The sequence below is a fragment of the Sardina pilchardus genome, chromosome 7 (genome assembly GCF_963854185.1).
Source record: "Sardina pilchardus chromosome 7, fSarPil1.1, whole genome shotgun sequence".
Lineage (NCBI taxonomy): Eukaryota > Metazoa > Chordata > Actinopteri > Clupeiformes > Clupeidae > Sardina > Sardina pilchardus.
Genome location: NC_085000.1, coordinates 28361254 through 28385228, shown reverse-complemented (window position 1 = coordinate 28385228; position 23975 = coordinate 28361254). Strand labels below are relative to the sequence as shown.

Below are 23975 nucleotides of genomic sequence, written 5' to 3'. Positions count from 1 at the left end.
GGCAATTATGTGGTTTTCATTGCGTTCACCTCTGAGTCTGACAGGTTATGTTGAACCTCTAAAAGTAAATAAAGTAGCCGCTCCGAATTCTTGCTCTACTCCTTCATCCACCAACCCCGCCCTCTCTTTCATTCTATCGTCCCTCTCACGCACAAACGCACACATACACGCACACTCACAGCCAAACGATAGAGAAAGCCTCTGGCTGTGATGGCTAAAATAAGACGGTTTAATCATGACTCTGTCTCTAGGCGGTAATGCAGATGCGGATGCCTGATCTCAACTGGATGCAAAGGAGGGAGGATCTCAGACTCGTCCTCCAGCATAATCAACATTCATTTTTCTGAAGTAGCGTACATGACGCGAAGATGCAGCGGCAGACATGAAAACGCTGACCCTATAGCCTATTCTTGAAAACCTCTTCTACAGATATAGCATTGCGAATCAGTGGAGTTACAACGAAGCATAGGGGCCTGTAGCCTACTGGACACCCCATGCTACCCACTTTAAGGACCACAGGGAAAATCGGACTGACAACTGGCTCATCTCAGTCTTCCTTTTTGAATTTTGAATGAATTTGGAGCACAACATAAAAAGAGACAATAATCGTGCATTACTAATCAGGGTAGGACCAGTATTTCCAGCTCCCTCCCACGACGTGCCCGGCACAGGACTACAGAAGCAGCGGTACGGCAGCATCAAGCCAACGCATATCTGGATGGGGGAGAGAACCGTGATTGCGAGTGTAATAAAAGGGGGACAGTGAGACCGGGCCACTCCAACCTTATGCACCGTACGGACGTTTTCCAATCTGGCGAGCTCAGGACTGAGAGTCAGGTGCAGTGAGGGCGCATCAATGAGCGTCTCCTCTCGGGACAGAGAGCTCTGAGCTATCCAGATCCGTTGAAAAGACGCGGGCACGCAGGGGAAGAGGCAACGGCGAGTTAGGAAGTTTTGATGCATATGATCACAACCACCATGATTTTCATGATCCTTGGTGCCTCTGTTGTAATGGTAAGGGAATTTCCAGTATGCGCTTTCACCCTTTCACATAGAAATGCCCACCCGTTATTTGTTTCAGTTTAAAAGAATTCAGCAGTCAATTGGACGGAATAGCCTAACAGAGAAGTCATGTGGCAAGGAAATAATTAGCCAATATGTAGGAAATACATTGGATCTAGCTGCACAGTAGCCTATACCTACATCCATAATTACCTTAACTATACATAAATAATCAAGTATCTTCCCTTCAGTATTTTTCTGTTTGTCCATTTCATAAATAATTTCTATATGCGTTTTCTGTAACTGTCCCCATGCTATAGCTGTCTATATAGCGGTTGTTCTGTTAGAAATAGTGCTTGTCATGTCCCGGTTGACTCGAATGGTTCTTTGCAGGCGATAGCGTGTTTAATGGACATGAACGCACTACTGGATCGCTTTCACAACTACATCTTACCGCATTTACGAGGAGAGGACCGGGTCTGTCATTGCAACTGTGGAAGGTAAATTTCAGATTATTATACGAGAGGGCCTACATTTTAATCAAACAAATGTTATCATCAGGCGCAGTGGCATTTCTCCAGCCAATAATAACAGCTTCTAGGCCTGTCGCTGGACGATTCCTGAATCGTTTTCTCATACACTCGAAAGCGAACATGCTCCATCTTATAGGCTACACATTGCACATGAAATGTAAATCCACAATTATGTAGGCATATGGACAGTAGGCTAAAAGACTATGATGGAATGGTTATTTAACAAAACGTCAAAACGAAGTCAGAGACCGGGCTTTATTTGGCCTTGGTGTTCAGGAATGGGAATCTTCGTTTCTCTGCATGGGTTTTCTGCGTATAAAGGTGTGTTTTCTGAGGTTGCTTCACGGATATGGTACAGGCATTTCGCACTTATCTGTTTGACAAGATGAGGGTTACGCAATATTGAGTAGGCTATTGAAACAAAATAGGAAATATTTGCACCTATTATATCACAGGCAAAGGAATACGACGAGGCGAAAGAGTACCAAGCGGGGTAGCTGTATGCAGGTATTAAAGCCTACTTTACAGAAACAGTTGTCTACGTATCGATGAATAGGTAACCGGTGGATATGAAGAGTGAAACCTTATGTCAAACGATAAGACAGGTATGTGAGTGTGGTTAAGAATCACGCGTATTTAAACATCACTTTTCAGTGATTATGAGCTGGCTAAACTATTATCGGTTAAATTGTGTCACGGCATTCCTTGAAACCCCCATTATCTCTGTAATGATACATAATTAGGTTACATGGCTAGTCTTTTTTGTCCAATAACCTTAGTTTGACAACACCGACTTGCGCAAGTGGCGGTCAACCTCGTTTTATTTTCTGTGCTACTTTATAAACGTTTTCCTTAGTAATAAATGTGTCAGTTTACTTAATAAGGATATTCATCTGGGTCATCCTTAGTAGTTTCCTAAAGAATGCCTGGATATTCTGTCAGTGAACATAGTGTTATCAGAATAATTACTATCTTGCTGGGCTGGTGCCTTCTTGATATGGTTATTGCATAATGGATGCGCTGATTTGATGAGTATTCACACAGATGGTGTTATACACGGCCTCACATGTTTGCTTCTTGTGTGCTTACTGACTGAACACAATTAAGCAAAATTGCCTAAGGTTCACAGATTTGTAAATAGGTTCCAAGGTGTTTACACTTGGGTTGGTCTAAGTTCAGAAAGTTCTGTATTATTCGTATGCTGTATCACACTTTATCTATAACACTGTTTTTGAAGCCTAAATCAAAAATCAAGCAATATCCATACATACCTACATACCTCAGTACAGCTGTGCTGTCAGGCCAACGTATTTAGCAGATAACTCCAAAACCCCGTCTTAAGCAGAAGGTGTTTTCTGTTTTTTTTCCAGCACAGTGTATGTGACCTTCCAAAAATCCAGTTCTTTATTCATTTCTGTTTGATTTGGACGGATAAGAGATGTGGATCTCTGCTGTGTAGCTTGCTGTACAGTAATATGCCTTTTTTCCCCTAGTCCATGACCCTGGCATGAAACTATACTGTATCGTTGGGTACAGATGAAAGGCCACTGAATTAACCCTTACATTGTGAGGTCACACTGTGCCTTCTAAAGTCAGTGATGGTTTCATGGAAATGACAACATTATGATGAAATTCCCATCATGAAATCGTCGCACCCAGTGGTTGATAACTAGAAGAATTCTCTGACAGTTAAGTTAGAGGTGAGAGGGGGATTCCATGAAAAGTGGAAACCCTGCACTTACTTCCTGTCCACATGGGGATAACAATAGTTAGCACTATGGAGGGGGAAAGTAAAAGTGCCTCTGCTGAAAAGATTAAAAAAGCAAGGAACAGCTCCTTCTGCAATTCTATATTTATTTTATAGAACTATTTAGAAAATCATGATTAAGATGTTATACATCACTTCAAAGCAAAGGATCTCTCATTGTACTCAATGTTTTTTAGGGCATTGAGCATCAAGCACACATGTGTCTTAAAGCACACTGCAACACCTCACTTCTTGTTTTCATCCTGAACCTAATGAAAGAAAGAACATCTGTCCCATAATACTGCAAATCCACCATATCTCCATACTGAGAGAGGAGAGGGGGAATGGGTCTTGACCCAAGATTGCAACATCTCAGTCTTTAGTTGGGGGAGGGGGGGCGTGAACCACACACAGGGAGTTCTTTGAAATCTGTGCTCTGCATATAGTAATTCTATCAGAGCACTTTCCATCAAATTTCAGTGTCCAGTATATCTGATATGCATGAGGGTTTGTATTTTTGTGCTAAAACTGCCTTTCTTCTGTAGCTCTCTCTGTCAGCTTTATTAGAAGAGTGACGCCAGCGTATTGCTCAAATACTACAGTCAACATATGCCTGTTTCATATATCTTCATTCGTGTACATTTAGTTAGGATTTAGTTGGATTCATGCATGTTGTTGTATAATATACAGACAGCGACAGATGTGTCTTTACCCTGACACAGCCTTACATATGTCTTGGTTGAGACATTCTTTCTGTCACTGTGTGTAAGCTGGGCTGGCTGGTAAACTCATGTAAGGGGAAACAGCATAATAATTCCTCTGTTGTCCTGCCTGTTTTCAAGTTACATGGTTTGTCTAGAAATGTGAGTTTATACAGTGTCAAAGAAAACTGCAACAGAGAGATACCGTTTCTGCAAATATTGAAAGTGTTCGGCAATTCATGATGTCAGAATTCATAAGTAGTGATAGAAACAATGATTTCCCATTGGAAATGTGTTACAAGATAAATAAAAGCACGCCTAGAAGCATACTTTTTGTTGTTGGTAAGGTTAAATTAAAAGCTAACACGATCTATAGGGCAAGCCGTGACACACATTCGTTACATAACATTCTTCAAAGCTTTTAAAAGAAATGCTTGCGTTATTTTGTTTCACTGCAGAAGTGTCGTAGCATTTAGTAGTTCTGGCTTCAAGCAGCAGTTCCGGGCACACTTTGTTCATAGTTTTCTCTTCATGCTTCATAGGACTCCTCTTAACTTTGGTGTCTGTGTCTGTTAGCTTCCTCTCGCTAAAGACTTGGGAGTATCTGTCACTTCTCATCCAAGACAGAGCGCTGGCTTTCTGACACAAGCAGATTAGTGTTTACCTGTCCTTACAACCTCTCTCTTGCTCCTCTCTTCCTCTCAGTCATTTCAACATCTATTTTCTTGCTAGGCTAAATCCCCTTCAGTCCCATCTCTGATAAATCACCTGGTTGTGCAGTAGCAGTGCCTCTCAACTCCTAACATCTCCACTCTTCGTTTCACACATTTCAGGCACCATGTTCACTATGTGATACCGTACGATGGCGACCACTCCCTGGTGGACTCGTCGGAGAACTACTTTGTGAGCGACAGTGTGACCAAGCAGGAGATGGACCTGATGCTGGGCCTGCTCCTGGGCTTCTGTATCAGCTGGTTGCTGCTGTGGCTGGATGGCGCTCTGCACTGCGCCGTCAGGGCCTGGAGGGCCAGTCGCTACTACGGTGGGTGAGCGTTCCTGAGGGGGTGGTGTTGGGGACAGACATGCACATGGAAGGGCAGGTTTTAACGGTGAACTGGCTCTTTGTTGGTAAAAAGAGAATATTTCTCTCAAAGGTGGGAGTCTATGAGCTATATCAAAGACCCTCTTCAGATTAGCAGGTGAGGCTTTGAGAGATACTGTTTAGATTCAAACTAGTGTACATACTTTTATGTTAGAGCGAATAAGAATGGGGATTTGGGAAGATTTAGTGAAATACTCTGCAAGAAAAAAAAATACAAAAGTGAATTTGGAAAACACAAAAGGACATTTAGAAACTATGCAGTCACAGAACGTTTGGGTTCTGTGCAGCTTATGCAAACATGCAAAACAACGTACAGTATGGACTGTGGCTATTCTGTTCCTATGGATATGGGATTATTTCATGGCTAAAGAATTGTTGATTACTGATCACTTGATGTTGACTGATGCTAGCCATTATGGAGAAAACATTTGACCCTTTTGTCATCAAACTGATGGTTTCATTAACATTCACCACACCAGCAAAAACATCACTTTGCTTTAATTAACCTTCCACTTTGCGGCATGACAACTCACATGACACACAAGGCGCGAGACCACAAAGAACAAAATGTTGCCAGGGTCTTTGTAACCGCTAGTCCTTCAGGGGCAAAGTGATAGCCATGTTGAGACTGGGAGCTGAAGAAGAGCTTTTAGACGGAAACACTTTCAGATTTACCATGTTCAAATATCCCACAGGGAGCCGGTTAGAGGGCTGCGCAGTCCAGATACCGAGAGATGAGAAGAGGGGCAACCCACACCAAGACAAGAGAGAGAGAGAGAGAGAGAGAGGGGGGGGGGGGGAGGAGAGAGAGAGAGAGAGAAGTAACAAGCAGATTGATGTGCAGGAACAACACAGTCCCATGACATATTCTAGTTCAGCATATAAGGGGCAGCTCATAATATCCCACATGACAATGCTCAGAGGCAGATTGATGTGCTTATAGCCATATTCAGCACATAAAACACTGCATCGAGCACATACCTATGCATTCTATTCATGCATGATGGGAGCTAGCATAGCGGTATAGCATTATAAAATCACTATGCACCACTATGCATCAAGCTCCATGCCTTTTTTTTTCTTTTGATGGCACCAGGGAGTAACAAAAGGGAGGGGACTGGTGTGAAATGTGTCTCAGAAGGGATGTGGGGGATACCCCTGAAGTGGTGCACTTGCAGGCTGGGAGAGTGTGACGTTGATGGCAGGTCAGGCTCATTTAGCCTCTCGGAGATGGGGAGAGAAGGTGAAGCTGATGGAGTACGATGTGGAGGCTGAAGGCAGGTGGGGGTAGGGAGAGGGTGCGGGTGGGGGTTGGGGATGTGGTTGTGGTGGCGGTGAGGGGAGATACCGCCATACCCCCACCCCCAACACCTCCACACACATGCACATACATACGCACACATCCACACTCTCGCCTGCACCCTCGCTCCTCTCTGGGAGCTATAAATAGATTGTGAGCAGCTGGAAAGAGAAGGCGAGCAAGGGAGAGACATGTGTGAGGACACACACACACACACACACACACACACACACACACCTTGCACGCAAATACACAGCCGCAGATTTTCTTTCACAGAAACACACACACACATACATATACTGCATAGTGGAACACATTGATTTCTTTACTCTCTCTCTCTCAGTCTTGATTTGCATTCTTTCCTTCCCCATCCTCTATAGCATCTCCTTCCCATTGCAGCATATCCTTGACATACCTCCTCCCTTAATCAGTTTTCCATTCTTTAATTCTGCCTCTTTTCAAATCCAAATTCAATAGTTTTGGCATGGTTGTGACATTTGGAGGGATCTTTCATTAAAACCGAAATAATGTGATTAGAAATTGAGAATAATGTAGTAGAAATTGATGACTTAGCACAAGTGCTTGTCCACCTTGTATTCTCCTTTTTGAACAAAGGGTGTTTTACTCCACCCTGTTTTCTGCATTACATTACTGTTACAATTCTGTCTGAGTTCATCTCCATCGCTTTCTTTTTTCATTCAAATCAGGGTGGAAATAAAAAAAGAAGAAAAAAAACTTGCCCCCTTATTCTGTCGTTCTCTGGATACCCTTCACAGCAGTCCTTGTAGATGGCATACCCATTCACTGCTATAAATAACTCTGCCCCCCCACCCCCACACACACTCACACACCCCCTCCCTGCCTGCCTGCAACTCCCTCCCTGCAACTCCCTCCTTCCCCCTCCTTCCCCCACTCCCCTCCCCTCCCCACTTCCATCAGGGTGATGTGTAACGGGCCGTGTTGTCTGGGGAGCTCTCCTCCCTCTCTCTCTCTCTCTCTCTCTCTGTCCCGCCACTCCTTCCCGTCAGTCCAAAGTCCCCTCCGGCACAACTGGTGCTTTCTGTACAAGCTAAGAAAATGGACACCTCAAGAAAGAGCTCGCCGCTTGTTAACGATTTTTTCATTTATCTTATTTTCTGAAATTGCACTATAAATCTGAAATATACCTTTTTCCTGAAATTACGCCGTAAATCTAAAATGCACCATTTTTATAGTCACAGCTCAAGAGGAGGTTTCATCCCATTTTCACAACTATAGCACCTCTCACACGTCTATTTAATTAACTACTCTTCGTCTCACCTCTACAGCAAGCTACACTAAATTGATATGCAAAGATTTATATGAAAATAACCATGTATCCATACCTTTTACCAAAAGCTGTAACATTTATAAAGTGTGACATATAAAAATTAAATATGGACTACGCATTAACATAAAGGGCAGAATGATGGGCATCTTTAGTCTGGTGGAAGAAAACCCTGAGGTCTAAACAGCAAAGCGTATATGCCCTTTATAAAGTCTGCTCCATTTTTTGAGTGTCCTACTTCTGATGTCTCCCAGCCTCATTTTGTCTCCTTTCTCCCCTGCTCCCAGACACCCCTTCCTGGTCATGGCTCCCGCAGTTCTGTAACCTGCGAGACCTGCGCAGACGTGCACAGCTGCGGCAACTCGAGGACTCCAGTGGCAACATGGTGCACATCAAGCAGAAGCTCTACCACAACGGTCACCCCAGTCCCCGTCACCTCTGACTCTTGACAGCGTTATTGCCAAACTGCCCCATTGCCAACTGCTGCCTCAGAGACCCACTGTCACTGGCCCGACACTGTCAGTACCACCTCCTGGACTCTACGAACCCCCCTCAACACGATTCAGTATTTGAAAAAGAAAACGTCAAAAACAAAAAAAAAAACTAAAAAAACTAAAAAAAAAAACCCTCAAGAGGAGAGTTAATTGCCACCAAAATTCTAACCTTGTGTCCATGTCCAAATATGTTTGCAGGAACAAATGATTTTTATGGGTCTCTGTTGTACATTTTTCCCCCTCCTTCATTTGTTTGTTTGTTGTTGAAAACTCGGCATGCACTTTTAGAATGGGGGTTGGGGAACAGGCAGTTTCCAAATGGGGCAATGAGACTCGGGTTTCAGGTTTGTTTCTTCCGTCGTTTTTTTTCCTTTTCCTTTTTTAATTTTCCATTGAGTTTTTCCAAGAGAGGGTGGGTGACCTTTTTGGGGGAGGGACTAATAATTTGGGTCTGGGTGGGTTCCATGGTTTTGTGATGGCATAGTTAGAGATAACTGCTCTTGTAAATAATTATAAATATGGTTTTATGGGATTTCAAAGATAACACAGGGTTGGGGGAGACGTAGTGGGGGGGAAGGTCACTGGCTGTAACGAACAGTGTGGGCATGAGAGGAATTATGGGGGGAAAAGACTGTGAGTGATGCGAGTGGAATGGACTGCAAGAGCTTGAATAAGAGTGAAGTGATCTCTGTTACTGACTGATAAATTAGCTTTGTTACTTAGTGAAAATAAATGAATGTATTAATTTTATCTGTAAATACCCGAGAGGGAAGGGAGAGACAAATTGGTGGTCAGGGTTCTCTGCGCTACATTGAAAGTTACCCGTCATGAGTTGAGAAAGAGTTCAGCACTTGCCTTGTCTTCCCTACACTGTGTCCAATAGCCCTTCCTGGTTTGCTATTTAATAACTCCATATTCAACAAGAGCAACCAGCCTGCCAGCAGAGAGAACCCTGACCTGATTTCCCCTTCCTCTCAATGTCCAGACATTGCTGTTGTGAAGATAAAATGTCTGTTTTATTAAAAGTGCCATTGAAGCACAACAGTGACACCTGTTGTTGGGACAGGTTATTTCTGATGCACTACAGCAGAACTGAAGCAAAGGAGAGCTGGAGGTGGTTGGTGGTGGTTGTAAAGAGATGCAAATGTGTACCAGAATCCAACTTCTGACATTTATTTTCAAAATAGACAATAATTACATCATATCAAACCTATTTAGACAATTCATTTTACACCAGAAAAAAAAAACAATCAAAGAAAGGCACAAATTATTTTCTGAAAAACACTGACATCTGACAATAAACACATCCAACCATAAATAGGACACACTGGTGACCCCTTGTGAAAAATGGAATTGAAAGTTGAACTGTAAAATCAGTTTTCACATTATGAAAGAACGGAAGACAAAATCTGCTGTAACAATGAAACATACATTTCAAAGTACGGGTTTCATTAAATGTAATGCATGTCTGTGTATTAGGTTTAACCACATTACTTATCAGTTACCAAGTAAGAGTAACGCTGACAGTGGAAATCATAATCCTCTCTCAACAGCATAAGAAAACAAAACTTCTGGATACCTTCTCTACACTGGTAGCTGGCAATATGGCAAACTGCCTTTCCAACAGAGTAAGAGTTTCAGGTGCTGGTCAATCTACCAAGCATGTTCACATCACTATTCGGTGGTAGGTCACATTCACTGAACTTCGGAAGGCACGCTGGTTTCATGTCTACTGGTCTAAGATGAAGTGGCTCATTTGTATTCAATACAGAAAAAGAAACTTGGAATAAAATCAGGCTGTACTGTATACGTTTGCATACATTTTCTATTATATGCTGTAGGCTTTGATCCATGAGATATTTTGTATATCTTCCCAGTCAACAACAGTGAGAGGGGCCATTTAATTCAGTGTTGCATTACCTGCGTAAGGAACACAGGTAAAGTTTACGTTGCTGTATTAACCAAGCAAAACAGACCTCTCCCTTTCAATTTGCTGACTAAAAAAACAATATTCACATGGACCCCAAAACCCATTTTGTATACTCATCATCCCCCATAACAGAGAGGAAATGATTAAACCATTTATCGCCATTAAATCAGTACCACTTCACATTCCCCAAGTTATTTGTGTTAAAAAATAACTGTTCTTCTCAAAATCATTTTTACTGCATTGCTCAATTTCAGAAATGTAAGTCGCTAAATAATTATGATATGGTGCATGAGCTCTTGCCTTTATCCTTTGGTTTGGGCTTGTTTTTGTCTTCTGGTTCAGTCTCAGCAGCCGAGGAAGCTGGGGTTGGTGTACCCTGGGCTTCCTGAGCAGGGGCAGCGTCTGTGGAACTTGTAGCAGCTGAGGCCTCCTTTGTGACCTCAGCCACTGGAGCTTCTGCCTCCTTTGTAACCTCAGCCACTGGAGCTTCTGCCTCCTTGGCAACTTCAGTCACTGGAGCTTCTGCCTCCTTGGCGACCTCAGCCACTGGAGCTTCTGCCTCCTTGGCAACTTCAGTCACTGGAGCTTCTGTCTCCTTGGCAACTTCAGCCACTGGAGCTTCTGCTTCCTTTGTGACCTCAGCCACGGTAGAACTAGCTTCTGCCTCCTTGGCAGCCTCAGCCACTGGAGCTTCTGCCTCTTTGGCGACCTCAGCCGCTGGCGCTTCTGCCTCCTTGGCAACCTCAGCTACTGGAGCTTCTGCCTCTTTGGCGACCTCAGCCGCTGGCGCTTCTGCCTCCTTGCCGACCTCAGCCACTGGAGCTTCTGCCTCCTTGGCAACTTCAGCCACGGTGGCTTCTGCCTCCTTGGCGACCTCAGCCACTGGAGCTTCTGCCTCCTTGGCGACCTCAGCCACTGGAGCTTCTGCCTCCTTGGCGACGTCAGCCACTGTAGCTTCTGCCTCCTTGGTGACCTCAGCCACTGTAGCTTCTGCCTCCTTGGCGACCTCAGCCACTGGAACTTCTGCCTCCTTGGCGACCTCAGCCACTGGAGCTTCTGCCTCCTTGGCGACTTCAGCCACTGGAGCTTCTGCCTCCTTGGCGACCTCAGCCACGGTAGCTTCTGCCTCCTTGGCGACCTCAGCCACTGGAGCTTCTGCCTCCTTGGCGACCTCAGCCACGGTAGCTTCTGCCTCCTTGGCGACCTCAGCCACTGGACCTTCTGCCTCCTTGGCGACCTCAGCCATGGTAGCTTCTGCCTCCTTGGCGACCTCAGCCACTGGAGCTTCTGCCTCCTTGGCGACCTCAGCCACTGGAGCTTCTGCCTCCTTGGCGACCTCAGCCACTGGCGCTTCTGCCTCCTTGGCGACCTCAGCCACGGTGGCTTCTGCCTCCTTGGCGACGTCAGCCACTGGAGCTTCTGTCTCCTTGGCGACTTCAGCCACTGGAACTTCTGCCTCCTTGGCGACCTCAGCCACTGGAGCTTCTGCCTCCTTGGCGACCTCAGCCACTGGAGCTTCTGCCTCCTTGGCGACCTCAGCCACGGTAGCTTCTGCCTCCTTGGCGACCTCAGCCACTGGAGCTTCTGCCTCCTTGGCGACCTCAGCCACTGGAGCTTCTGCCTCCTTGGCGACCTCAGTCACTGGAGCTTCTGCCTCCTTGGCAACCTCAGGAGCAGTCTCCACTTCCTTGACTTCTGCAGTGATGTCTACCTCCTGGACAATGGGAATGGCTGCAGCAGCCTCTTGCTCCTTGACAGCAGCAGCCTCAGCCTCCTGCACCAGTGGTTCAGCCACGGCACTTCCAACGGGGGCCTCCACCTCTTTGGCAGCAGGAGCTGCTGCTTCTACGACTGGAGCTGCCTCAGCCTCAGCCGCCTTCACTTCAGCCATGACTGCCTCCACCACTGGAAGAATTTGCTGAATAACTGGAGTGGAGTCCTGGGCAGGTGGAAGAACCTCCTCTGCAGTGAATCCTATCTGACCGGGGCTATCTGCTTCAGCCTCTTTTGGCAAAATGATGCCCACCTTGCCAACGCTCTCTGCAGCCCCTCCAGTATGCAGCCAGTCCATCTTCTGCATGTGCTGCTGGACTGCATCAGTGACCCGAACATCAATCATGGCTTCTGTCAGGACTCCAGTCTCCGATGAGTATGCAGCAGCCTGGCAGGAAATGCAAGGAGAATTCTCATTACTTCTCAAGTGCATGTGTCAGATAAGTCTTCCCGGTAAAAGCATTTTGAACTCCTAAATCTGACAGTCTAGTCAAAGACAGACACACACACAAACACCAACTTACCTGCCAGGCCACACCAAGTTTCGATATTTCACGGCCTGACATACCATCCGTCAATTTAGCAATATCCGTACACTTCTGGCTATAGTCAAACTGCGCCAGCTTCATTCTCCTTAAGAGTGAACAGAGGAGAGAGATTTATTACTTAATTGACTTTTTGTTTGACTTTGTATGGATGTGAACTTAAATTTCAACTGACACACTTTATTTGATCATATTGGCCATCAGCCTCAAGAATATAATTGAAGGCAAAAATGCAATCACTTTGACGTGGGGATTTAAAGTCTTTTTTACATAAGGTTCCATTATTAAACAATCTTTTACCCTGTCCTATAGATATTCACGTGTCAAACTACAGTGGATAAATTATTTGTTGATAAACACAGAATTAGCAGTTTGTGTAAACCGACTCTCATGCCAATTTCCTAGCATGCAATTTTGAGAAATACATGAGGAATGTTAGTGCAGAGATTTACACTGGACTGTGTTAAATGTTGGTGTGCCGCTATGTTGGCTAAATCTAATCAGTAATCTAAATCAGTAAATCTAATCACTTACTGTCTGCCTGTGGAGGCTGGGCCCAGCACATATCTGTCAAAGTAGAGCCGCACCAGCCTCTCCCTCTCTGATAGTCCAGGAAGGGCAAAGTTGACAATCTCATCAATACGGTCGTTTATGGCCCAGTCAAACTGTTCAGGCTGGTTACTGGCCAGCACCAACATAAATCTGAAGGAGGAGAGTGGATGAGTATGTTAACACTGAAACCTGGGGAGGATTATACTGTATGTTCCTTGGGGCTCTCTTCAAGGTCGAAGAAGGTCAGGACACCCACTTGTTGCTCTGCTCTCCGGTGCGGTAGAGGAATGCGTTGAGGGTAGCTCGTAGGTCCTCGCTTATCTTTTCCTGTAACACAAGGCACCCAACATGAGCCTGACCAGTGAAACTTCACGCATGTGTTAATAATGAGAGCAACACACGGCCCCTGTGCACTTGATTGGCCACGCTCTCGGCTGACTCACGGTCGATCGCTTGCGCAGGAAGGCGTCCGCTTCATCCACAAAGAGCAGGAGGCTGAAAAAGGGGGAAGGGAGTAAAATAAAGAGCAATGCCTCACACAGATTGTGTGCTGCTTTAACCACAGTTCACTAAGCTTTGCATACGTAACAACATTTGCACAAGATACAGAAAATGAAGTCCAAGTCCCATGCACACATCTTCCAGGTTCAGTGGCATGTTATAAAGACCATACGACTTCCTACTGCCATTATAGGTAAGATATCGGACCAATGAGTAAAATAAGGTGTCGCAGTTGCAGCTTCACACACATAACAAGCGAAGACAGTGGTTTCTGCATAGTGTCAATGTCATAAATCTTAAGGCCACATCACATTAAATGGAGCATTAAAACATCTACAGAGATTATTAATTAGTGTGTGGTGTTCCACTAAAGGGTCCCTCTGTGCCATCTGCTCTAGGGAGCTGTGAGTTAGTGCACTTGGGCTTGGGGGGGGGGGGGGGGCTTACCCGCGCTTGCTTGTGCTTGCCCAGTCAAAGACTTTGTGCATGGCAGTGACGCCCTCTCTGCCCATGGGTGCAACGTCTCCGCCAGTCATGATGGCGTAATCCATCCCAGAGTGCAGAGCCAGTTTCTGAGAGCCAACAGCAAAGAGAGCGCAATGAGTCATTTAACAGAGTGGACAACTACTGTAGTCACTCAAGCACATGATACGACACACTACACACAGCCACTTCTTGGATATTTTTTACTCTTGTTTTTCTATACGTATGCTAATGTTAGGTTTTCTAAAAATACCCAAAAATATATATATTTCTATACAGGGCTATTTAAAACCATTAAATTCCAGTGAGCTTTACAAGAAAATACCTTTGCAAAGAGGGTTTTGCCAGTGCCAGGAGGTCCATACATGAGAATATTTCTGTAGAGGCCGCGATTCTTGCGGGTGTTGTGTGTAGCAATGGCAATGTCACGAACACGCTCCTCCAGGCCAGGCTGCAAGGGGAGAGGGGGGGGGGGGGGGGGGGGGGGGGGAGTAGGTCATAGGTATTAGGAATAACCTCTGATTCTGGTCTTCCCTTGCTGGATTAAAAATAAAACGGTTTATATCGGTATAAAATGTGGTGATGCTGCCATTTTCTGGCCTTGGCTGTGAATACTCACACTCAGCACAACTCCCTCCAGGGCATCCTGGGCCTTGCTGAACATGCGCTTGGTTGTCTGTGAAGACAGCAGAGAGGCTCAGGGTGTCAGCCGTGGCCTTTCGAGCATTTTTGTAAATAAAGTCAATGTGTGATTTACGTAGCCGGGCCTTGCTTAGAGGGAGGCCCCTGCTGAGGCGCGCTGGCCCCGCTTAGGGGATTACCTTGACGGGATGCTTTATTGCCTCGCCGGCACTAATCCTGGAGGTCTCGCGGACCAGCGAGGGCTTTCCCAGGCGCGCTTCGATGTAGCGGGCACCCACCCCTGTGGCGTTGCGAGCGGAGTAAATGCCCACTGCCAGCAGGGACAATCCTGCCACCTACAGGACAATGAGGGAATGGCAAAAAAGGGTTTTGGTGCCTCTGATGTGTTAAGTGGGGAAATATCAGTATGATTCTGTAATAACTTCAATGCATAATATGACTTAGCTCTTACAGTAACCGTGACTTTATCCCAGTCGGTCACAAATGCTTGAAAGCCTTCTCCAAACACAGCACCTGCAGTTCTACCGAAAATAAATAATAATAAATAAAAACGTTAAAAGGGGGAAATATTCTATTCAGCAAATAACTGGATGCAAAATTCAGGCATTTCAGATAAGGACCATTAAGTAGAATAACAGCCTGCTAAACATACTGTAGGGTGAGATATCAGGGGAAATCATTCTGGTCAGTCACAGACAGTGTTTGAATTACCATAGGGCCCAGTAGTGCCCCGCCCTCTTAGTTCTGGCCAGGGCACTACTAATTCCGCTCGAAATCACTGTCTGAGGGGGCCAACCAGGCAGGCTGTCGAGGAGTATCGGGACTTTAAAATGCAAGGGCCAAGGGAAGGGTACTGCCTGAAGAAACTCGTCATCGCAGGCAACACGTTTTTACCTACTGTGGCAGAATGCGAGAGAGGATTCTCTGCGCTTAATGACATCAATGACAAAGCCCGAAATCGTTTACGCAAAGTGCGACAAAAACAAACCCATTCTTCTCTGTTACATTGCTCAGTGATTATTAGTTGCAGCGAGATGAGACCTTTATTGCACGAAAGAGCAGAAGCAGGGCTTTCCAACAAGACTAGACACTTGTCTGTACGATCAAATATGAAAATTAAACAAAAATCATGAAGTTAAATCAAAGTATGGTTCACCCGTGCATCCATGACTCTCACTTGAATCACTCTCGAACCCGGCATCGCACAGATCGCATACCAAATACATTGATCCTTTTGTGTTACAAAAACAGACGAAGTGAGAAACAATTGATTTACTCCTGAACCCGATCAGAAATATATGGCACGCATACCAGATGAAAGGGAAGACACAGAGCTATCCACAGATACCAAATACAACCTTCTAGGTCATAAAACAGACGAAGTGACAGCAAAATAATAACTTAATTTAGCTCCACTTACTCCATGTTTTTGTGTGGCATAATATCCTATGTTCATTATCATGTTTCTCTATGGCAAGGCACGTTCATAATCAGGTTTTGAGATCCTAGCAAACTCCTGGATGGTATCCAATTCAAGACTCATATTGCACCCAAATTTGTTTGACAAATATTTGTCAATAATATTTGGTGGGCCCCCCCGGAAACGACGAGGTAATTCGAACACTGGTCACAGACTTCAGGCTGGACAGTGGGTTCCACTCACTTGATGGACTCCAGCACGGTCTGCCTGTGCTCGGCTGCCTTCAAGCGGATCTGCTCACGGATGATGTCGGCGTTCTCCCGCTCCACTTTGGCGCGCGCCTGGGCCTCTGCCTCCACGCGCAACATCTCATTCTTGTGCCGGAGTTCCATCTCATGCTCAACAGTGGCTGTGAGAGAGAGAGAGAGAGAGAAAGAGAGAGAGAGAGAGAGAGAGAGAAAGAAAGAAAGAAAGAGAGAGAGACAGAGGAAGAGAAAGAGAAAGCGAGAGGGATTAGGGAATTGAATTTGCTGGCCTGCTCAGTTCCAACAGATTCATGGTTGGCAATCATATCAGAATGGTTGAAGGGCACAGCATTACTGATTGCACCAAGTTAATCAGCTGGCCATGGCTTTCAAACAGCTGTCTCAAGCTGCATTACAAAGTAGTCCTCTTCAAATAATGTGGCTGAAACTATCTGATTAATTTAGATTAGTTCAACTAAAACAGTAAAATTGCATTGATCAAAGGGTGTCCTCCACTTGTAATTTTGTTGTTGTGCTGATGTGCTGAGCTTTCTATACCTCTTCGCATTGATTCCTGCTTTTGGACTGACTCCTCCTGTTTGCGAAGAGTCTCATCATTGAGGAGTTGCTGTGATACAAAAGGAGAAAAAATCAAATGAGTCAAACAAATCACTGCATTTTCATACGCAAAATGAATTTCTCCTTGAAGGTTTCAGTGAAGGAGATGCAGATAGCCTGCAGAAAGCCTGTCAACTACAAAAAAAGGGGGCGCAGCCCTTCCAAATAGTAAGGTCCTCGTCAAAAACAAACAAAACAAATTCGACAACATCAGAGAGGAAAGTGTTACCGTCTGATTCTGGACCAGCAATTTGGACACCTTTAAATCATTGCAAAAATAAGCCCATGACCAACACACATGGACAACGGCTGAACACGTCCCTCTGTGTTGGTCATCAGCCAAACTGAAGATGCCGCTACAACATAGCTGACGATTCAGTGGAAACATGAGCTTTCTGTGCATAAACCGACCTGTTTGTGAATTCTTTGAGCTACTGCCCTCTAGACACACTTTCCCAACACCATCACACATAATAAGGATCTATTTCAAAACGATGTTCTTGGTTAATAGTAAAGCAAATGTCACCTGTTGCCGTAGCTGGTCATCATATCTCTGTCTTGCCAACTTATCTTGATACTGTGCTCTCTGGAGGAAACGGAGACAATACGATGCGCAACAGTGTCAAGATTGACAACATTAGGGGATGATCATATAGCTATAAAAGACGGACGAATCAATTTGCTCACAGCTTGGTTTTGCTTGGTCTCCTCCCCCAGGGTCTTTCTCCTCTCCTCTCCCTGGACACGGATTTGGTCAGCTTTCAGTTGCTCTACTGCTGCTTCATATTCCTGGAGGAGAAAAGCTCCCGTCAAAATGTTTTCGTCTCGTTTCCGTTTTTTTTAACAGCATTCACAACAGTGACAATAGTGAAGGGGTGCTACAGGGCATTCCATAATGGAACATCATCCTGTTGGAACACTAAGATGTTGGCAAAAAGTGAAAAATTAACAGGAAAGTGAAAAGTCAATGTCTGGATTGGCATTATCAGAATGGACTTGGGACTAACAGTTACTGAAGATTAAAATCACTTTCATGTTCTGAATGTCTTCCAAGTGAACAAATGTGGGGAAATGGGACAATTGGACTATGATATGCCCACCTTCAACTTAGTTTGATGATCCAATTGTACTGTTTGTTCTTGCATACGTGCCAATCCCAGTGCTTCTTTAGCATGACCTTAGGAATATTGAACAATAAGAGATTAATAACCACATTTTTATTACATTGTTAATTTACACATTGTCAGCACACACAGAGATTGGGTTTATGATATATTAGAATTCCAGAGCACATTAAAGAGCTCTTTTTTGAAGGAAAGTGTCAGGCTACCATACTAGAAAGCAGAGTAGCATGCAGACCACACGTGGGCTATATATATGACCCTGACGGCTTGTGACACATGCATGTTCCTACCCATGCATAGACATACCGTACATAGGCCACACACTAGCGGGTGGAATGTGGCTGATTGAACAAGAGAAGCTATCCTACTCCATTCAGCATGTGCAGAACAGTTTGTTCTCTCGAGTCAAACAGACACGCCCACTTGAACCCCTCTGCATCTTGTGCAGTCAACCAATCCGCGAGACCCTAGTTACTTTACATCAAACTTACCTATGTTTTGCTACAATGCATAGGTTATCTTTTGTAGACTTAATCTTGTTTTATATGTCACATATAGCCAAAGTAACACGCCACAAAGCTCAAAAACATATAAACTGGCTACCAACAAACAAGGCCATCTCATTCACATCATGCAATCCAAACTATTCCTATCTTAGAATGTAATTTTAGTCGTGAAAGTCAGACTTATTTTTCTTACGGGATCTATCGAGGTCTCTGGCAGCTTTTGCAGCCCTCTCCAGTCCAGTAGGGTCGAAGTTACTCCACTTGTCCTTGGGCTTGTCGCCTCCACCGCTGCCCCCCGACCCCCCTTCAGGTGCAGATGGTGTGTCCTCTTCTGGCGTAGGTGTTTTGGAGCCTCTGCCCCATCCAAAGAGCCAAGACATGGTGGCACCTTCGAGTCTTGTGTTGTCGGGGGTTCGGGTCTGTGCAGCCTACAACCCAACCAAGCGAGCACTGTTGTCTACACGCGTGCTCCAGAATTGGATTCGGCGCAAGCGCAAAAAGAGGTCGGTGGGCGCATGCACTATCTGGCGCATGCCATGGGAACAAGAAGGCTGGTTCGAGAGCGTCAGGGCTGCACAGAGCGCAAACTATACTGTTTGTGTAAGTGACCTATGGAATACGGAAACTCGTTAGAAGGGCATGGCGGTGCCCCTGTGTCTTCTTGTAGCCTAATTGATGCCATTTTGCAATGTAAATGCATTATGACATCTATATGTTTTCCATGACCATATGTTTTGACTGCATGCCGTTTTTATGGCATGGTGACAGACAGATTAATAGATAGACCGATGTTAGAACAGTATGCCACTGTTTATTACATCTTGGTTAAAGACAAAATAACATTATTATTATTGTTATTATTATTATTATTATTGTATACTATTACAGGGCACTCACCCTAGCTTATAGATTAAAATAAACCTGCTTTTATCAGAGATTTATGAGATTTTATTATAGTAATTGTATAACAGATACAGGTACAGTTACACAGTTGTACAGTTAACCTACACGTCAGAATAATGGAAAAAGCAGACAGCATACCTAAAGCATATAGCGCATAGGCTTCTATATGTCTCTCAACTGCAAAACTGTGCCAAGTCGATCATCATTACATGGAATGGTGGTTAGTTAGTCAACAAAATCGGAACATGCTGTCAGTTCTGTTTGTCAGTGTCAAATTGCATGTTGACCCATGTCCTCTTGGGTCCCCTGGCTCTAAAAGTAGAATCTCTCTATAGGTTAACCCCCACAGTTCGTTATGTGACAATAGAAGGAGATAGTCCAAAGACAATCCAAAGATTCTTTCGAGGATGTAGGCCTACACCATTCTGTACGTCAGTGATCCTCATCAGTGATGTAACTAGTTTGATAACTTCTCTGATGTAAAGAGTGAGGTCCCATGTCATTGCTAGTATGGTGGTGTCTGTTTGCCGGTCGCTGATTGGTGAATGGCCGTGACGTATTTGATCTATAAAGGGGAGATGGAGGGCTTCCGTACAGTTATACATCCTAACATCCCAACTAGAGTGATATCCTTGTGGATCCAGACTAAGGAATAACAGTAACGTTGCATTGTAACAATTTGAAGATGTCGGTTGCATGTACTCAACTTGGTCGGAGCGCCTTGGCAATACGCGGCTGTGGGGGGATGATGGTATGTATACTGGCAAATAAACCAGACAGCTTGGCTTTTCCTCAGACTAATGTGCGACTCATCAGCTATCTGTAATGTTGAACCACCAATGTCATTTGTCATATTTTGCCATTGAAGAATGAAACATTGTTTGTGATAGCTAGGTGTGCGGTGAAACACATTTGAATAAGTCGAACAAGAAGCAGCATAGTAGCCTACGTAGGCCTACCACTGTAACTGTTTTTGTATAACTGTTGGATTTTTACACTCTGATTTAGATTAAGGATTACAAGAATTAGCAATAGGTTTATATAGGCTACATATTGATAGATTCGATTGGTTAATATTAGAAGAACAAAGCTGGAAAGTTTTGTCATGGTTACACATCTGTTATCTTATGAGTTATATAAATGCAATATGCTGCTGCTAGTCTTAGATATACGTATAAGAAAACACAATATTCGTCTTCAAACATTCCAGACTGTTAATTTTATTGTTTACGAAACGACCACCCTGGTAAGGTGAGTTGAGTAACAAAGGCGAAGTGATGTGATGTAACTCAGATATGTAACTTGTCGTGTAGATTTTTCGCCACTAGAGGGAGCTCACTCCACACAGTTAATGTGTCTACTTGTCCTCAAGAAGTCATTGCACTTCTTAATTCCATAACATCTTACATAAACCTTAAAAAGAAAGCCACAGCCTACCTTGTGTTATTTTCCTTTTGTCTTGAAATAAAGATTTAAGTAGAAGAATATCAATATCTTTTCTCCTCCTCTAGATGGTGCGCTATGCACAGACAGCTGCGGCCCCAGCCCCACAACCGAGGATAAAGAAGTTCCAAATCTACAGGTGGGATCCTGACATGCCAGGAGACAAACCACGGATGCAGACATATGAAATTGACCTTAATGCGTAAGTGAGGTTTGTAGTTACTAGACTGCAATTGCAGTGTGCTGCCTGTAATATATTTCATGCCATAATTTTAGGCCATTTATTGCTGTTGCGTCTTGGATTGCCTCTTTATACTCACTAAATTGTTGTTAACAGGTGTGGCCCTATGGTACTGGATGCTCTAATCAAAATCAAGAACGATATGGACCCCACTCTGACTTTCAGACGCTCTTGCAGAGAAGGTGAGAGACAGGTCGATGCCACACAGTAAGACAACTGTGCCGTTATCAGATGATACTCTAAATTCTGTTCAATTCTGTCATTTTGATGTTTATTGTTTTCTTGATATTTATACAGGCATCTGTGGCTCTTGTGCGATGAACATAAATGGAGGCAACACATTAGCGTGCCTTAACAAGATAGACGCAAACACCAGCAAAGTGACCAAGATTTATCCTCTTCCACATATGTATGTCGTCAAAGACCTAGTACCTGTGAGTATACCTGACATTTTAAAAACATTAATGACACTAAGTTCGTCAGAAGTCATTTGTTGTTGTTGTTGTTCAATATTTACTGGTCTATATATTTTTTTTCAGGACATGAGCAACTTTTATGCCCAGTACAAATCCATTGAGCCTTATCTTAAGAAGAAGGATGAAACCCAAGAGGGAAAGCAGTACCACCAAACTATTGAGGACCGTCAGAAATTGGTAACTATTAAATTGGGAAAGATGAAAAAGGGTCAACCAGCCCACAGTAACGGCTATTACACTGATGCACCACAAGAAGTTTATCTCTGGAACTGATCATTATGTCCACTATCCTGCTATTAAGTAAATATGGCACAAGGAAAAAGATGAATGCTCCATATTAATTTGTCCCTGTCCACTTTCTGTTTGTTTTGTCCACTAGGATGGCTTGTATGAGTGTATCCTCTGTGCCTGCTGCAGCACGAGCTGCCCAAGCTACTGGTGGAATGGGGATAAATATCTTGGACCAGCGGTGCTCATGCAGGTAAATATGCCCTCCCCCCCCCCCCCCCCCCGCCTCAGAAAACAAATATGCCACCATAACCCAGCTATTTTCAATCCGGCCTGATCTGCTGTTTGCTGGGATGCTGAGTAGAATACACAGAAGTCACTCATTAGAAGAACACTGATCCTAGCTACTAGCTACATTTTGCATGCTCTTTTATGGTAGAATAGTCCAGGTGTCTTTTAACAGGTGTTTTACTCCTGTTCTAGGCCTACCGGTGGATGATCGACTCTCGTGATGACTTCACAGAAGAGCGCCTCTCTAAGCTGCAGGACCCATTCTCCCTGTATCGCTGCCACACCATCATGAACTGCACAAAGACATGCCCTAAGGTAACACCACAGACCGCTTCTCAACTGTTCAGAGATAAAGTAACAGATGTGGAATAAAACTCTTCTGTGTGGATTTATTCCTCTGATTAGATGTTTAACTCCACTCCTTTAACTCCACTCACAGGGACTCAACCCAGGGAAGGCTATTGCAGAAATCAAGAAAATGATGGCGACATACAAGGAGAAAGGACTGTCTGCCTCATAATTCGCCATATGATATCTCTGGAATTCAGTGGAAAATGGTGTTTTAATGAACAAAAGATAACTTATTGCATGTAAATACAAGCAAAATGACAGTGATTATTGGAACTCACAGTTTGCACAATTTTCTTTGAGGAATGCCTGCTGTCAAAATAGTACAGCGGCGGAATGGGACATATTTCCAGGAGATTTCAGACTCCAGCGCCCCCCTCTGGAGGTGTTGATGGGAGTATGAGCCAACTTGCGTAGCAAAGAACTTAAACAAACAGCAATGCCATGCCCTTTTTAAGATCACAACAGTCTGCCCGGCCTCAAAACATTACCGGTCGACTGGAAATTGTCCCGATTCTTCCTATGACCACACTCCGCTACTGATTTAGTTATAGTGACTTAGAAGTATCAGGGATTATTCACAGGAAAATGGGGCTTGTATGTAGGGTATAAGTTTCAAATGGTGTGTGCAAGTCAGACAGCATATGGCAGGAGGAAGAGGAAGCTACCAAGAGCATAGATTTTGAAAAAGGAACATGAGTGCTTATGCCACAGAGAGGCTCCCATTGGGAATGTATATACTGTATTTTTTATTACAATGAATGCATTTCTCAGTGCATCCATGTAATAGGTTGGTGCTTGTTTATCCAGTGGATACTGTATTATGTTATATACTTTGTACAGTGTGGAATGTCACTGTGTATTTATCATTTGAATTTTAAAGGTACCTAATTGTCTGATGTTCTGAAGAGGATGAAAGGCTCCCTTGAATGTAAATATTGTTGGATATGTATGGATTTGTGTGGATAATATGTGTGCGTGTGTGTGTGTGTGTGTGTGTGTGTGTGTGTGTGTGTGTGTGTGTGTGTGTGTGTGTGTGTGTGTGTGTGTGTGTGTGTGTGTGTGTGTGTGTGTGTGTGTGTGTGTGTGTGTGTGTGTGTGTGTGTGTGTGTCTCACCCCAAAGTAAACAGTCATGGCTGTTTTCATAACATTCCTGGAAATTAATTCACCTTGATCAATAAGACTGAGTACATATAATATAGCCTACACAACTTGTTTTGGTTGTAGGCCTACTTGAATGTATGCAGAGGTTTGTTGACATCTTACTTACATTGGGTAGCCTATATTAAATATTTATTTGCTTTTGCTGATACATAAGGCTAAACGCAATAAACATGTTTCTCTCCTAAATGTCTTTGGGTATTTACTTAGAAAGAAAATGAACCTTGGCTATCATAGGTTGACTCATAACACTTCGGCATGGGAGTAGCCTGTATTTTAGTCTCAAAAAGGTGTGATTTTTTTTTAGATGGGTCAGCGACACTAGTAGCTTACTCTTGTAGACACTAGATGGCGATGTT

General features: G+C 44.1%; 3 protein-coding genes across 4 annotated transcripts; 2 read left to right on the top strand and 1 right to left on the bottom strand.

The window, feature by feature from the left end:
• Positions 1-193: 193 nt before the first annotated feature.
• Positions 194-8710, top strand: tmem240a (transmembrane protein 240a). The gene is made up of 4 exons (XM_062541664.1): positions 194-1014; positions 1396-1502; positions 4817-5025; positions 7979-8710. Exons 1-4 carry the CDS (start codon positions 958-960, stop codon positions 8131-8133), a joined length of 528 nt encoding a protein of 175 aa, XP_062397648.1. The 5' UTR covers positions 194-957; the 3' UTR covers positions 8134-8710.
• Positions 8711-9334: 624 nt separating this feature from the next.
• On the bottom strand, positions 9335-19005 carry LOC134087862 (ATPase family AAA domain-containing protein 3-A-like). 2 transcript variants are annotated; one of them, XM_062541663.1, is made up of 18 exons: positions 18718-19005; positions 17995-18071; positions 17582-17683; positions 17421-17480; positions 16835-16904; positions 16275-16440; positions 15063-15132; positions 14791-14946; positions 14589-14645; positions 14295-14420; positions 13934-14058; positions 13429-13480; positions 13242-13312; positions 12968-13135; positions 12413-12521; positions 10990-12276; positions 10416-10587; positions 9335-10105 (listed from the first exon to the last, which is right to left on the bottom strand). In XM_062541663.1, the coding sequence occupies exons 1-18, from the start codon at positions 18902-18904 to the stop codon at positions 10086-10088; spliced, it is 3075 nt and encodes a 1024-aa protein (XP_062397647.1). In that variant the 5' UTR covers positions 18905-19005; the 3' UTR covers positions 9335-10085. The 2 variants fall into 2 exon arrangements, with proteins under 2 accessions (XP_062397647.1, XP_062397646.1); XM_062541662.1 differs by having other exon boundaries at positions 9335-10587.
• Positions 19006-20031: 1026 nt separating this feature from the next.
• On the top strand, positions 20032-23795 carry LOC134087860 (succinate dehydrogenase [ubiquinone] iron-sulfur subunit, mitochondrial-like). The gene is made up of 8 exons (XM_062541659.1): positions 20032-20178; positions 20939-21072; positions 21208-21293; positions 21409-21545; positions 21651-21764; positions 21967-22068; positions 22299-22421; positions 22546-23795. The coding sequence occupies exons 1-8, from the start codon at positions 20113-20115 to the stop codon at positions 22624-22626; spliced, it is 843 nt and encodes a 280-aa protein (XP_062397643.1). The 5' UTR covers positions 20032-20112; the 3' UTR covers positions 22627-23795.
• The last annotated feature ends 180 nt before the right edge of the window (positions 23796-23975 follow it).

Bases quoted from the DNA above. Each gene is read 5' to 3' on its own strand.
- tmem240a (XM_062541664.1), top strand. From the start codon at position 958: ATGCATATGATCACAACCACCATGATTTTCATGATCCTTGGTGCCTCT. The intron at 1,015-1,395 runs GTAAGGGAATTT...GGTTCTTTGCAG, and splicing joins TTGGTGCCTCTGTTGTAATG to GCGATAGCGTGTTTAATGGA. The intron at 5,026-7,978 runs GTGGGTGAGCGT...CCCTGCTCCCAG, and splicing joins GAGGGCCAGTCGCTACTACG to ACACCCCTTCCTGGTCATGG.
- LOC134087862 (XM_062541662.1), bottom strand. From the start codon at position 18,904: ATGTCTTGGCTCTTTGGATGGGGCAGAGGCTCCAAAACACCTACGCCA. The intron at 13,481-13,933 runs GTAAGCCCCCCC...CCCCTTTTTCAG, and splicing joins GCAAGCACAAGCAAGCGCGG to CCTCCTGCTCTTTGTGGATG. The intron at 12,277-12,412 runs GTAAGTTGGTGT...ATTTCCTGCCAG, and splicing joins AACTTGGTGTGGCCTGGCAG to GCTGCTGCATACTCATCGGA.
- LOC134087860 (XM_062541659.1), top strand. From the start codon at position 20,113: ATGTCGGTTGCATGTACTCAACTTGGTCGGAGCGCCTTGGCAATACGC. The intron at 21,546-21,650 runs GTGAGTATACCT...ATTTTTTTTCAG, and splicing joins TCGTCAAAGACCTAGTACCT to GACATGAGCAACTTTTATGC. The intron at 21,765-21,966 runs GTAACTATTAAA...TTTGTCCACTAG, and splicing joins TTGAGGACCGTCAGAAATTG to GATGGCTTGTATGAGTGTAT.